The following is a 14,043-nucleotide window of genomic DNA, read 5'->3' on the forward strand; positions in this document are numbered from 1 at the left end:
CTCAAAGTATATTCAGAGATAAAACTTCATTTATTTATACTTTGGATACATCGTTTTCATACACCACCTGTTTTTAAGTTAACGAGACCAGGATTTATAAAACAAATAAACAACTTATCCACAACCCAAATAAATCCTCTGCAGCTGTCACACAGTGACACTCCATGTGGTAAATTGCTTTTCCATCCACACTTAAAAAAACATTAACTGATAAACCTCCTGTGGCGTCTCTTCTAGTCAATATCTTCCCGATCCTATTTACAGTAAACGATCTCGCTCATGCTGCGTTTGGATTTCAATGTATAACCTGCACGTCTCAGGCAAGTGACAGCGGCCCGCCCTGGACCTTTTTGGACTTACAGTTCGGCTGTTCTAGGAAAGTGTGTAAGTGCATGAGAACAGTGAAGCACAATTCAGAGCCGTATGTTAAATGCATTTAAAGGCCGTTCTCTCCCAATCAAAGCTCTGCGCTGTTAAAGCAGGAAGTGCCAAATAACGAGAAAACTGTCCGTTCTACATCACTCAGCTCATGGAGACGAGGATTGTAAAAAAAAAAAAAAAAAGCTGGTCAATATGCAGGCCCAGGTAGTGTTTGCTGGTTGTCATGGTGACAGGTCATCAGTGATTTGTCTGAGGCGGTGAGATGATGCCCTGGCAGCGCGGACACGGGCAGTCTGCTGAGTCGGCGGTGTAGCGGCGGCATCGTGGGCACCGGGAGGCCGAGGTGGGTACTACTGCTATACTGTAAGCACTGTCCTCACGGATCACACCACCTGAAGGGACACACACACATAAACACACACACAGTTACATGCTTTTCCTCTGTGTTCCCACCTGTCAGTCAAACTGACAGGTGGGAACTTTAAGCTAGTTTAATATAATCAAAAATGATTAGTTAACTGTCTTTTTGTACCAGCCTCAAGTGGACACTGAAGGAACTGTAGTTTTTTTTTTTTTGCACTTTTCACACTTGCTTCATTTTCCCATAGGTTGAGGTTAGGTCGAGCCCATAGACAGCTGGCTTCATGTTAAAACTTGCTTCGTGATACGTTCCCTTCTTTCCATTTAAAAAATGCCAAAAAATACCACAACGCACAGTGTCACTGTCGCAGAGCCCTGACACTGGTAATGTTTTTACCAACATCAGGTGGAAATGTCTGCTGTGAGAAAGGTCTAATACAAAATCAAACACTTCCATTTAACATCAGCAACGTGTCTCACCCTCCAGGTTGATGAGGAAGGTGCCGTGGCTCAGAACAGCATCGTGAGGAAGGTCTCTGGGCAGCTCGCTGGTCAGGTTGACCCGCGCCACCATCATCAGCTCGACCAGCTGTGAGGAGGTGGAGGTTGGTTCCTCCTGGAGAGACTGAGAGGAAAATTCAAGGAGAACATTTTTAAAGGCTCCGTAAATTGCTTCAACATTTGTACAGATCGAGTTATTTCCGTTGTCTTTTGTTGAACATTTATTCAAACATTTACCTCCATGAGTTCAAACAGCAGACCGGGCTCAATTGCGACGGTGAGGTCGTACTGAGCCGCATTTTTCCCCGGTATGGACGACAGGAAGGAGTCCCTGATGGCACACGCCCCCTCCACCGCCTCCTCCAATCCTGGTCTCCTCCACACCGAGCTGCTTTTGACCCAGCCGCTCTTGAATAACGTCTCCCCTTCTGCAGAAACAATCAGAGTTTTATTTATACTTTTGTAAAAAGGGCTGACCTCGGCATTCTGACTTGACTAAACAACAGGCACATACCATCATGTCCTGGTGCGTGTAGAAAGACCTCTTCAGCTAGATGTGGAAGAATGGGCGCTATAGACCTGGTGACTCCATCCAGAATTTCCTCTAAAACAGTCTGACATGATCTCCTGCCCAAAGAGTCCTCTGGATCACAGTACAACCTGATCGAGAAAAAAGTCAGAATTTAAGAAATAGATAAGACGAGAGACAGATGAGGACTTTGATACGCAGTATATCTTTATGAAGATTATGGCTGCTTCTTTGTAGGGATCCTTTCTGAGATGATCTTTGACACTTTGCAAACAAATCTGAGCCTGTAGGAAGTTAAAAAAAACACTTTTGGTGGTCAAACTTTGATGGGGGGCGCTGGCCCTACATGATTAGCTTGCAGCCATTACAGCTAAAAAAAAAAGAAGCTCCTGGAACAATTCAAAACCCTTTGAGTCTACTGATCATTTAAACACCAAAACATGTAGAAACAGGGCCAGGGTTAAAAAACGTAAAGACATTCACAAACACAATTACAGCCAAACAAAGTGTGGCAGGTGTAGATTTGATCTTTTTGAAACTCTTCACCGGTCTTTGATGATGCTGAAGTAAAAGCTGGAGAGGTCTCTGGACATGAAGGCTTGGAGGATACGGATAACCCTTCCAGCGTCAAACTCACTGTAGGCGTCCGTCACCTGCAAATACAAACAAGCACCGACTCTTTAGGCTTTAGCTTATACAGGTGGTCTTATTTCAGTGACAGCTGGGGCTTGGATGTAGGAGGAATACACCTAAACACACCTTGATGCTGTAATCACGAAGCAGGTGCAACATGTACTGATCGATGTAGTGCATCTCTTTGGGGTCCACAGCCTGAACTCGGGGGTCGAAACCCTGCAGGTTACCGAGCAGGAACTTCAGAGTGTTCCTCAACTGGAGAGACAAACAGAGGGCCGAGTGAGGAAGCTGAGATTTATCATTCGCAGACAAAACAACAAGTCACCTGCTCCGGGTGTTGACCGCACTCGTACCTTGCCGATGCTCTCTCTGGCTGAGTTGAGAGCGGAGGGTCCGATCTGAACCTCTGAGAAGACGTTTGACTCGGCCACCCACCAACGCAGTACGTCTGCCCCATACGCTGGCCTACTGGGGTCCTGAGAAACACCAGAGACAAGAGACGCATAACTAGAAAAAAGTCACAGGACAGTAACTCAGAGGGGAAACAGTTTCTGTGATCTGATCGTACCTTTCCTCCATTAATGACTTCATCAGGATCCACAACGTTACCCACAGACTTGGACATCTTCTCTCCTTTCTCACCTACAGCAAAGCCATGAACCACCAGAGACCTACACACAAACGCACACTGTCAACTTCATATATCAGACAACAATTACATTTTTTCACTTCAGTTCACGTAAGCGGAGATGTAGATTTAAAGGTCACATATTATGCAAAATACACTTCACCATGTTTTTCTAACTCTAACATGTGTCCCAATGATGAGAAAAGTCCATCCTGTCCGTCTTTTCCCTGCTCCACTTTTCTGAAAATGTGTGCTCAAACAGGCTGTTTGGAGATTTTCCCTTCATGACATCACAAAGGGCAGTAGCCCCTCCCCCAGGTGGGTGACACTCCCACAACTAGGTGTTTGTTCTGCCCTCTGAGTCTGCCTTCTCACTGTAAACAATAGGACATGGAGCGAGAAAGACCGAGACACCCGAGCTCTTCCAGAGAGGGGGCGTGGTCAGACACAGCTCATTTACATATTTAAAGGTACAGACACAGAAACAGCCTGTTCTGAGCAGGGCTGAAATAGAGGGGTTTATAGACATGATCAAGGTATTTGATGTCCCAAACTGAACATATCTGATCCACAGAGTTATTTTCAGTCATTAAGACTTTTTGTCAAACACTGGGTCGTGATGAGACACGCACTTGTAAGGAGCTTTGTTCCTGACTGCTACACTTGTGAGCAGCGAAGACTGGAACCATCCTCCAATCTGGTCCTTCCCTTCAACGTATGCATCTGCCCTGGAGTCAGTCTCTGGGTGAAGGAGAGGAAAGAGGGGAATATAATAAGTCACATGTAGACTCAAGTCAAAGTATGAAAGGTGAAATAGAAAAAGAGAGAGAGAGAGCAGCCAGTGTTAGACGTTACATTGAAACAACATTTTCTGCAATGACAACCCTCGAAGGTGACCGTTAAAATCCCTTTTTAGTCTACTTCCACGCAGGCAGACAATTAGTTTTTCATGTAAGCTTTCAACCCGAAGACATCGCAGAGAGAAGAGAGGAGTGTGGGGAGTTTTTCCTGAAAAAGAAGTAAGCGGCCACAGTGTTCTCTAAAGCTAGGCGCTGTGTGTACATCCTGCATGCAAAAGAGAGAGACAAAGAGAGAAGGGGGACGGACAGGAGTCCAGATTCATGCTGACTTGAAGAGTCCCCTTCGATCTCCTTCTTCCAGGTTTTTTATTCTTAAATATTCCTCAGAGTTTACTGAACTGACTTCACAAGTTTTTTGTTTTCTGCAGAGTTCACATGCCAAATAACCAAGAGCATTTGAAGGCAAACAGAGGAGGTATGAGCAGGAGAAGACAGAACAGTACGAGTCAAAGCTTCTGAAACACAAACACAGAGGACCAAAGAGTGTCCTCTGTGTCGACCACAGTAGAAGGTTTTGGTTTTTTTTAAATCTTATAACCTGCAACCAGAGGTTTGCGGAGCGGAGCGGGGAGCCAGCTGAGCGGTGACTCAGGCTCTTCAGAGTCTTCCTCCTCCTCTGGAAGTGACGACAACAAAAACCAATTGAACAAATCATTCAGTCAAGAGGTAGAGTGTTCAGCCATGACAGCTGCTCTGTGAAGCTGGAGGCAAAGCAGGAACTTCACTCGATGCTAATGTCATGTACAAAAGTGCTCCGAAAATCGACGCAAATATTTAAATGCTTAAGCGATGTAAGGCTGATAATATTCCCCTTCTAAGTATAGTGTTGTTTAGCATGCTGTAGCCTGATTTAGAGTAATGTTCTGCCCCAGATGGTTTGACAATATTTTCAGCCTTAGAACTTATTTTCTCTTATTTGACTTACATTGGTTGAATTTATATTGTTGAAATTCAGTTTCTATTTTTAAGTTTTGCTATGTGGAGCAGTTTGGATCGAATATTTGTATGTATGTCAGTAGGAAAACAGAAATATATGTAGGATTTTTGTTTTTTTCTAAAGGGAGAAAGAGAGGCTGATGAATTACATGTGTGAAAGGAGCCAAAGGTCAGACCTGAACCTGGACCACAGTCCTGAGGGTTTCAGCCTCCGTACATGGGGTAGCAAACTAACCACCGGCCCACCAGCGCCTCATCTGTGGGAAACTAAATGAGGCAGAGAAGCACTAAAAGCTGCCCTATCCTTTGAGTCAAAATACCCCCTTAGCTACAAACCAGCACTTGCTTCATAAGAATTCAACCAAACAGCTAAACGTGTATTTATAACATCTTGCTTCAGTGCAGCACGATGTGAGCGGTACTGTATGCTGAGACAGCTTAATCCAGGTGTGTAGTCAGCAAACCCCAGCTTGTGCTAACATCACACTCAACAAACAGATTTGATTGGTGGTCTTTCTAAAGCAGGTGTAAGAAGCTTTCTCTGCAATAAAACTAATGAACGCGGTGACCTGATTAAAGGCCGTTTGAAAGCTGGTAAAGTCGACTTTCACTGAAGTGAGCTGAAGAATTAAGAGCAGCTCACCTGCTGAGTGTCAGTGGAGAGATAGAAGTGTGAACATCATCACATACACTTACACAAAGCCACCTCTTTCTCATAGATTAGAGAGAAACTGATCAGAATGTACAAAGTTTCATACAGGGCTGTTTCAAATCGTTTAGAGCTCCTGTGGTTTACATGATGAGACAGATTAAAGAGACGGTACCTTCTAGGACAGCCGCCCAAGACGCTCCGCTGTCGAACCAGATGTCCAGAACATCTTCTCCACAAACGTAGTCGGTCACTGGGCCAGCTTTACTCTGAATAAGACACACGAAGCAGCAACAGTTTGGACCAAGTGCTGATTTGTTTTGTTTTTTGTTTAACAGAAATAACCGATCGAGGTCAGCAAACCACTCGTTCTGCACGGTAAAAATACAGATTTTGTCAGTGGAGTCTGGTGGCTCTGAGGAGCAGTTTAAAGGCTGTTTAAAAAAAAAAAAACATTGCACTATTTAAAAAGTAGACCTCCATAGTGATCCTCTCCGTCTAGTTTCCAGACTCTTGATTAACAATATGAAGCACTATTCACTAATGCACAAAACTCTCTAACATTTTTGGGGTTAGCTGCATGTGTGAACGCTAAAACCCAGAAAATGTCCTGTCAGCCACCTCGTAAAATTTCTCTTAAGAATTTCAGGTGTGAATGTGTGAAAACAGCTTAATCCTGTCAGTGGTAAAATCAACCACTTTAACTGTACGCACACAGATCAGGAACATTTGTCTTCTAATTTTTATGCAACAGTCATCACAGCAGCTCGTTTGTCTGTCGGCTGAATAAATCTTTTTCACGTATTATTAATTATTTAAATCCCAGTAAATGTTAAATTAAGCCCAGGTATTTTAAAAAAAACTTGGGATTCCCCTTTTAATCTCACAAACACACTGATACACAATGTTCTCTACTCACCTTCTTTAGCACCTCTGCTGGCAGCAACGTCTCAACAGGAAGCTCCCACCAGCAGTCGCTTCCCTTTTCTTTGAAGAGCTGCGCAACATGGGACACTGTGTGTCTGCAGAGGACAGAGACACATGTGAGGGAATAGTTTTTATGTGAATCCAAGCATGTGCACAAGCCCGTCAGTGTGCATGTGTGTATCCGCTTACTTGTTGATGAGAGCCTCTCCAGTCTCTTTGTGGTAGAAGACTGGGATCGGGACACCCCAGCTTCTCTGTCTGGAGATGCACCAGTAGGTCCGTCTGTCCAACATGGCCAGCAGGCTGCTCCGAGCCGACTCGGGCAAAATGCGCACCTTCTGCAGAGCCTCCTGGAAAAAACACACAAACAACGATAATGCTGAGTTAGCAGAGCGCCATCTTTGCATCATAAACATGAAAAGAAAGGAAAATGCATGTTCTGTTTGTGAGGATAGGACTTTATTCTATTTAAGTCCTATTTAAGCTTTACCTTGGCCTTGTCTTTAAGCGAGGCTGTGTTGATGAACCACTGTTTGCTGGGCCTGATGACCACAGGCTGTTTAGTCCTCCAGTCGTACGGGTAACTGTGCACGCACTGCTCCTCCTTCACCAGAGCCCCACACTCCTTCAGCATGGAAATCACTGACACAGGCCGGGAAGGGGATTTCACGAGCACAAAAAGAAAGAAGACAAAATTATAGATCCAAACTTTTAAAAAAAACAAAAAAAAAAACAGTATAACCAACCAAAATCCCTTCACACACCTTTAAGAGAAAAGAAAATGTGCAGGTAACTCTATGCTCTACCTTTGTCTGTGCCTTCTGTCATTACTGACAGATTCTGCAGCTCAGAGCCAGCCAGGTCAGTGAACTTTCCGTCTTCATCAACCATACACTCCTTTGGTAGGAGAAACACACACAGTTTAATAGGCACACAAAGTATGTTGATCTGTCATCTGGATCATGTTTTTTCTTTAATGTTGGGATGTAAGGATTATGTTTCAGATCCTACCACAGACAGTTTAAACTGAGAGGCCACACTGTAATCGTCCATGCCATGAGCCGGCGCCGTGTGGACCAATCCCGTTCCTTTTCCCATTGTCACATGATTGGCCGGCAACAGCGGCACTTCCTTGTCAGGAATTGTGGGATGTTTGCAGATCCCTCCCTCCAGCTGCGAACCTTGAAGAGAAGGAGAGGGTAAATAGTTACAAGCATGCTACACTGCAGTGTGTGTGTGTGTGTGTGTGTGTGTGTGTGTGTGTGTGTGTGTGTGTGTGTGTGTGTGTGTGTGTGTGTGTGTGTGTGTGTGTGTGTGTGTGTGTGTGTGTGTGTGTGTGTGTGTGTGTGTGTGTGTTTATTACCTGTGAATGTGTGTACACTCTCCAGCTCTGTACCAAGCAGTGCTGACATGCTGGCTGTGCGCTCTGTGGCCACTAAAAGCACCTGAGAGTTGTCTGCTCGCTTCACAAGAGAATACCTGAAAACACCAAACAACACTCGTCAAATATTGAATCAGCATCCTCCTCAGAAGTCTTGTGTATTGAGTCGTAAGGGAAGTAGAGCTCGGTGTCTTTAATGTATTCTGTACGATGTGAGTACTCACTGTGCGTTGGGCATGAAGCAGACCGCCTGGTTTGCAGGAATGGTCCATGGCTGGGTGGTCCACACCAACACAGAGACACTCTCTAGACCAGCTGAGGTATGCACACCACACACACACACACACACACACACACACATATATATATCATTAAGAGGTTGCTTACACAAAGAGGTTTAGTTCTGATTGGGTTTGTGTGTCTTTGTATCACCTGCTTCTGAGGCTATGTTAGGCGGCAGAGTGCTCAGGGGGAACGTGGTGTAGACGGCTCTGCTCACGTGCTCAGGGTTGTACTCCAACTCCGCCTCTGCTAGAGCCGTTCTAAAACAGACAAGAGAGCCGGGAGTAATGTTATTATACAACCCCGTTTACAAAAAAAGTGAGGACACTGTGTAAACTAGAAGGGAGAAAAACATGAGGTAATGAGGTGCAAAACATTGGAACCCCATATTTGACTGAAAATGGTACAAAGACATATATCAGGGGCGCCGATAGCCTAGCGGTTGTGTTGCGCGCCCCATGTACAGAGGCTATGGTCCTCGTCAAAGCGACTCTGGGTTCAGATCTACACATCATCCCTGACTCTCTCCTCCCAACATTTCCTGTCTCTCTCAGATGTCAGGGGAATAAAGGAAAAAAGGCCTGACAAATAACTTTTTAAATTTTTTTTAAATAAAGGCAACATATATCAAATGTTTAAATTGAAATGTGTTCATTGTTTTGGGAGAATGATAAACCCATCATGAATTAGAATCAAGCAACACGTTTCACAAAGTTGGGACAGGATCATGTTAACCAATCTGTAGCATCACTTCTTTTAACGACACGACTGTGAGACTCTTTTGGGAACCGGGGAGACCAGTTTCTGTCATTCTGAAAGAGGAATGTTTTCACATTCTTCCTTAATGTAGGATCTCAGGACTGCAGGAGGTCCCAGTTAATCACCTGGACATGTTTGAACTCCAGAGCCATGCTCCATGCCTGCAGAGTGTGATAAGGCTGTCTGTGCACTCAGGTGTGTCTGCATGAAACATTCGAGCTCTGAGGAAAAAAAGTGCTGCACGTCGGTCCCGTCTCTATGACAACAGTTTGCTTACAACAGCTGCAGTTGATTGACACGGCTCCATTACTTTTTACTACATGTTTTATATTTGAGAACCTGTTTTTCTTTTTTAAATACAGGGGATATCATTCATTTTGGAAAGAGCGCCCGTGACGTCAACAGCGCCTTTCTGAAAAGTTGAAAGATATTCAATTTAAGCGCTCAGAGCAGCCACAGTAAAACGGCAGAGCGCTTGTAAAAAAAGATGCTGGGCGCTGCGCTTTACATCCAGACAGCCGCTTTCTCTCTACTCAAACAACTGAAAAAAAGACGCTGGCGCTGAGAAAAAAAGGTGTACACGGGGCCTTAGTTTTAAAATGTGTCATCTTATCTCATCTGTACTGTTTTTATTCAAATATGGGTCCATCACATTCTGGTTTTATTTACAGTGTGCTCAGCATCCCAACATCTTTAGAAAATGGGGTTGTAGAAATAAAGAAAATAATTTGCTTAAAATCATTGAAGCCTCCTTCGCAGTGATCTCTGCATAAAGCATGCTAACTCAGTACCTCGAGGAAGGAGACCAGAAGACCGGCTTGTAGTCCTGGTAGATGAACCCCTGAGGAACAAAACAATAAATACATATGTTAGACGGTCAATTTAAAGAAACTACAGTCAGATTGTTTTAGTCACTGAAATTAAAATTCAGCCACGATACCACCATCAAGCATGTTACAAAAAATGTTTAAAGTCTGGCTTAACTGTCTTTCTTCATATTGATCTAAACTGGTGTTTATCTCAGTTTATGATTTAGTTATGTTTCCAGTTGTAGTGGTAATTTAATAAGGACTGATGACTGAAAACATATTCTACGACACATTTTAAGGCTGTATTTTTTAAATATTATAGTAAGGCTGGTGAAAACAATAAAACAAATAAGTTTCACATTTCAATCAAATGTCCGTCTATTGCTTTTCAAAGGACACGAGACATGAGCAGATGTGAGCCGAGCTGCAGCTCACAGCAGCTCAGATTGTCTCCAGAAAACTTCAGTTTTCATCGTTTACGAGGCTTTTTATGGAGAGCCAAACTATCCCAGAGGCATCCTTCTCTCCAAAACAAACAGAACACTACCAAGAATAAATAACACAGGTTAAACGTGGGCTCTCTCTCTGGAGTTATTCAGTAAACACAAGATGTAAAGTGAGTGGTCTCTTGTCGAGCTGCTGAAAAGGTTCATATACGTGATATCAAATCAGGAGTTTCTGCCAACCATTTCTTCATCTTTTGAGTTCACTTCACAGTCACTTTTGTATCCCTAGTTCCACTTATTTAAGTTCTCTCTTGTAGAGACTTCCACTTCCTTAGCAGGCCGTTAAAACAATGTCTTTTAGTGGTGAGCAAAAATATGCAGACCAACAGGCTGTTGTTGTCATTCCTGACGTGTGATTGGCTGTTGGCTGCATCCAAAGAGTTAAAAAGTCCAAAGTTTCTCACCATATCCAACATCATCTTTAGCATTACTGTATCAGTTTCATCACAGAGATGTAGTTCATGGTTAATGGGTCTATTCAGTCGGGACAGAAATTGAAAAGCACATCTCAGCTCACCTTGCTGTGCATCTCCTGAAAGACTTTCAGCTGAGCGGCTTCATACACTCCGTCAAAGGTGTAGTAGCACTGGTCCCAGTCTGCCACCACACCCCAGCGCTGGAAAGCAGCTTTCTGACGAGCTATGGCCCCTTCTGCAAACGCCCGCGCTGCATGAGATGAAAACAAACACATAAGAGCAGGTGTAAATCTTAAAAGGCCCTGGGTAGCTTCATTCAGCTTCCTCTCCTGCTCTAGTATTTTACCTTTGTGTCTTATCTGAAGTGGTCCAAGGCTGCTGGTCCCCAACTCCCCCAGAGCCTTAAGCTCAATGGGAAGGCCGTGGCAGTCCCAGCCTGGGATGTAGTGAACCTGCCGCCCCCGCAGAATCTCAAAACGGTTACGGATATCTTTCAGGATCTGGATAAAAGAAGATAGAGTTCATTGAATAATCTTTTTTTTGCAGGGTTTTAAAAGCTACTAATATTTGTTAGAGCTGGGCCACAACTGAAGGAAATAACTAAAACAATGCAAGTACTGATTACCTTGTTTAGTGCATGTCCAACGTGAGGGTCTCCATTGGCATACGGGGGTCCATCATGGAGACAGAACTCTTTCTTTGCCTTCCTCTCCCTCTGCCAGGAGTACAAATCTGCAAATCCACACTCCTGCAACAGTAAAGAGCATTCACATTTGTATGTCAAAAAGGAAGAAAACAGCATTATACTGTTACCTATCTGCAACAGTGCTTAAATATTCACATGCAAGAACATCTGGAGGGAAGTTATTCACTTATCTATATGTCAACTCTTCAAATTAAGACATTTCAGTAATGTGTCAGTCATGAGGGGAATTAGTAAACCACCCTTGAATCATGTAATGCATGCCGAAATGGTGACTGAATTCCAAATAAAAACAATAATATTAAGTTCATGATCTTTAATAAATTTCAAGCTGTCTACGAACACATAAAGTTTAAATTGGCATTTAACTGAGTGGAGTATCGTACCTTCTGTATCTGGACTTCTCGGTCCAGTAACTTCTGTCCGGTCAGCTTCATGGGGAAATCACACCGGGGGAGGAGCACTGTGTCCCGGTACAGTCCCTGAGCAGAGCCGTTCTCTTCTCCGGAGCTCACACAGCGGCTGGAGCTGAAGGAGACAGCACGGTGGAGGAGGAGGCCGCCTCCCCGCTGTGACCTCCGTCCCCATCTCGCTAGCGTCAGGCCGACAGCCGACACCCGGCACAGCAGCATGGAGAGGAGAGGTAGCTGTGTGGCCGAGCGAAACTAGAAGTCCTGTAAAAATGTTCTGTTGTTTAGTGGTGACACTTTGCAGCTACTTCGCTGTCATAGTCCGCCTCCTTGCAATGTTGTGTTTCACCGGAAGAAATTGTAGGGAGGACAACTACGGATATGTACATGGGACAATATTCAGTCACTCGCTTTGACAATTATGTGTAATACGACACATGCGGCCACTAGAGGACGATATTTATCCACCATAATATGAACTCATACACTGTTATTTTCTCATTCTTTTACTTTTATGAATATACAAGTGCAAGGTATCAAAACAAAGCCTAAACATGATAGAACAGTTATATATTAATTTTAAAGTTTTAACCAAAAGTGTAAGCTTCTCGTTATTCACAGTTTATCATTTTAATTATTATTCTCAATTGTTTGTACGGCAGTTCAAACTTGAAATTACAAGGTTAAATTATTATATTTTATAAAAGCCTATAGGTGTAGTTCTCAACTTGTAAACTACCAACATTAGTGTCCTAATATTGTGCAACAGAACTTTTCAATTTAAAAAAACGTTTTACATGTACAAACATGTAAGTGCACCACGATTAATTATTTCACTGTGATGGTTTCGGAGGATAATGAGTGCTGATTTTATCTCTCAAACGTTAACTTCAATAAGGGAGGTGAGATTGTTTCTAGGATAGCCTATAAGAGTTTCTTATTCTAGCCAGTGCTATATTTCCAACAGCACCTGAATGGTTGCAGCAGGTGGTATTGAGTGGCTGTTGACGTCATCGAGTGTATAAAAGGTGCAGCAGCAGCAGCAGCAGCACCTCCTGTCTCATCCACCTCCTCACTGAACATCCACCTGAGCAGAAAGCAGCGAGCCTACTGTTTGTCCACACTCAACGCCAAAATGAACAAGATGTGCCTAGCTCACCTGGGATTTTTCCTGCTGGCTCTCCTCTTTATTACAACACAGGTGAGATTTATCCTCTATTGTGTTTATTTTCAACGCGTTGTCAAAAGTTCTCTCTAACAATCGCTTGGGTAGCTTAACTGGTGTTCTTAATTTTCTATTTAATTCAGCTGTCAATTAGTGGCTTTCAGGTTTTTCTTTCGAGTTTATATGAATAACATTTTAAAAACTGACCTAAGCTTAAATTTAATCTGAAAGCAACCATGAAGAGCTTGAACTTTGTTTTTGTTGTCCCGTATGTAGTACACGAAGTTTATGCTAGGATGTTTTAATTGATTTCACAAGCTGTTTGTGTGCTGGGAGCTCTTCATCACTGACATGTTGCTTACATTATAATCTGCTCTGAAGTTTGAAGCCTACTTGTTCCACACTAATTCTGGTCTTTCTGCTGCAGGTGGTCCAGGCGCAGTTCACCACAGCCTCCATGAACACTAACATGAGCACTAGCACGAACACCACAGTGACGGCGGCGCCGAAAGACGGCTGCGGGCGGACCGGGTCCTTCACGCTGCTGCTCCCGGTGGCTGTGGCTGCTTCTCTCCTCTACAGCTGGTCCTAATGACCGGACTGATGGCGGCGCCTTGCACTGGGCACACGCATCGCCGGCGGCCCCCGGGACTGTAAACGCAACGCATTTTAAGAGCAGTTCCTTAAAAATCTCCGATCTCACAACGCATTTTGGATTTCACTTAAGTAGTATTTGCATGTCCCTTTTTTTTGTGTGGATTTATTTGAAAGGAGCGTTCTCCTTTTTACGCACGAACCGGGGACACTGCGCCAAAGTCTGGCAGCCGGTGCAGGTGCCCTTTTGGACTATGGAAATTCCCCCTTTTTTTTTTTAAACAAACACACTGGTGTAATTGATGCTGGCGTCCTGTCTGAGGTGGGGCCAAGGTCGCTGGTTACTCGAATGCCCGCTTTGCACTCTAAAAGATGTAAAACAAATGAATACTTGACAACTAACGTGACTGTAAACCAGTTTGAAAAGTTTTGTTTAACGATTTGTGTGCTTTTAGAATTTAAATTTTGTAAGTCCAATAAAGCTTTAACTTGTAAGTAAAACATTGACATCTTTATTTGCTTGCTGAGGAAAGTGTAATGGGGTTTTTTTTTGTTTTTTGTTGAAAAAACGAGTAATGCCATCATTCACCACTCTGGGGTTTAATACATTT

At 43.6% G+C, this 14,043-nt stretch overlaps 1 protein-coding gene across 2 annotated transcripts; it reads right to left on the reverse strand.

Moving 5' to 3' along the window:
- Positions 1-7: 7 nt before the first annotated feature.
- On the reverse strand, positions 8-12,037 carry iars2 (isoleucyl-tRNA synthetase 2, mitochondrial). 2 transcript variants are annotated; one of them, XM_065966436.1, is made up of 24 exons: positions 11,650-12,037; positions 11,186-11,308; positions 10,907-11,060; positions 10,662-10,810; positions 9,621-9,670; positions 8,221-8,330; positions 8,013-8,103; positions 7,771-7,886; positions 7,419-7,588; positions 7,214-7,304; positions 6,898-7,049; positions 6,597-6,757; positions 6,400-6,502; positions 5,656-5,749; positions 4,434-4,511; positions 3,668-3,776; positions 2,976-3,078; positions 2,761-2,883; positions 2,531-2,662; positions 2,318-2,424; positions 1,757-1,902; positions 1,480-1,670; positions 1,222-1,366; positions 8-773 (listed from the first exon to the last, which is right to left on the reverse strand). In XM_065966436.1, the coding sequence occupies exons 1-24, from the start codon at positions 11,893-11,895 to the stop codon at positions 619-621; spliced, it is 3,099 nt and encodes a 1,032-aa protein (XP_065822508.1). In that variant the 5' UTR covers positions 11,896-12,037; the 3' UTR covers positions 8-618. The 2 variants fall into 2 exon arrangements, with proteins under 2 accessions (XP_065822508.1, XP_020503673.2); XM_020648017.3 differs by lacking the exon at positions 4,434-4,511.
- Between the last annotated feature and the right edge of the window lie 2,006 nt (positions 12,038-14,043).

This window comes from Labrus bergylta, chromosome 18 (genome assembly GCF_963930695.1).
Source record: "Labrus bergylta chromosome 18, fLabBer1.1, whole genome shotgun sequence".
Classification (NCBI taxonomy): domain Eukaryota; kingdom Metazoa; phylum Chordata; class Actinopteri; order Labriformes; family Labridae; genus Labrus; species Labrus bergylta.

Excerpts from the sequence above, each read along its gene's own strand:
- iars2 (XM_065966436.1), bottom strand. The coding sequence starts at position 11,895 with ATGCTGCTGTGCCGGGTGTCGGCTGTCGGCCTGACGCTAGCGAGATGG. Across the intron at positions 6,758-6,897 it reads CGCTTAAAGACAAGGCCAAG|GAGGCTCTGCAGAAGGTGCG; the intron begins GTAAAGCTTAAA and ends TGTTTTTTCCAG. Across the intron at positions 2,425-2,530 it reads TTCGTGATTACAGCATCAAG|GTGACGGACGCCTACAGTGA; the intron begins GTGTGTTTAGGT and ends TTGTATTTGCAG.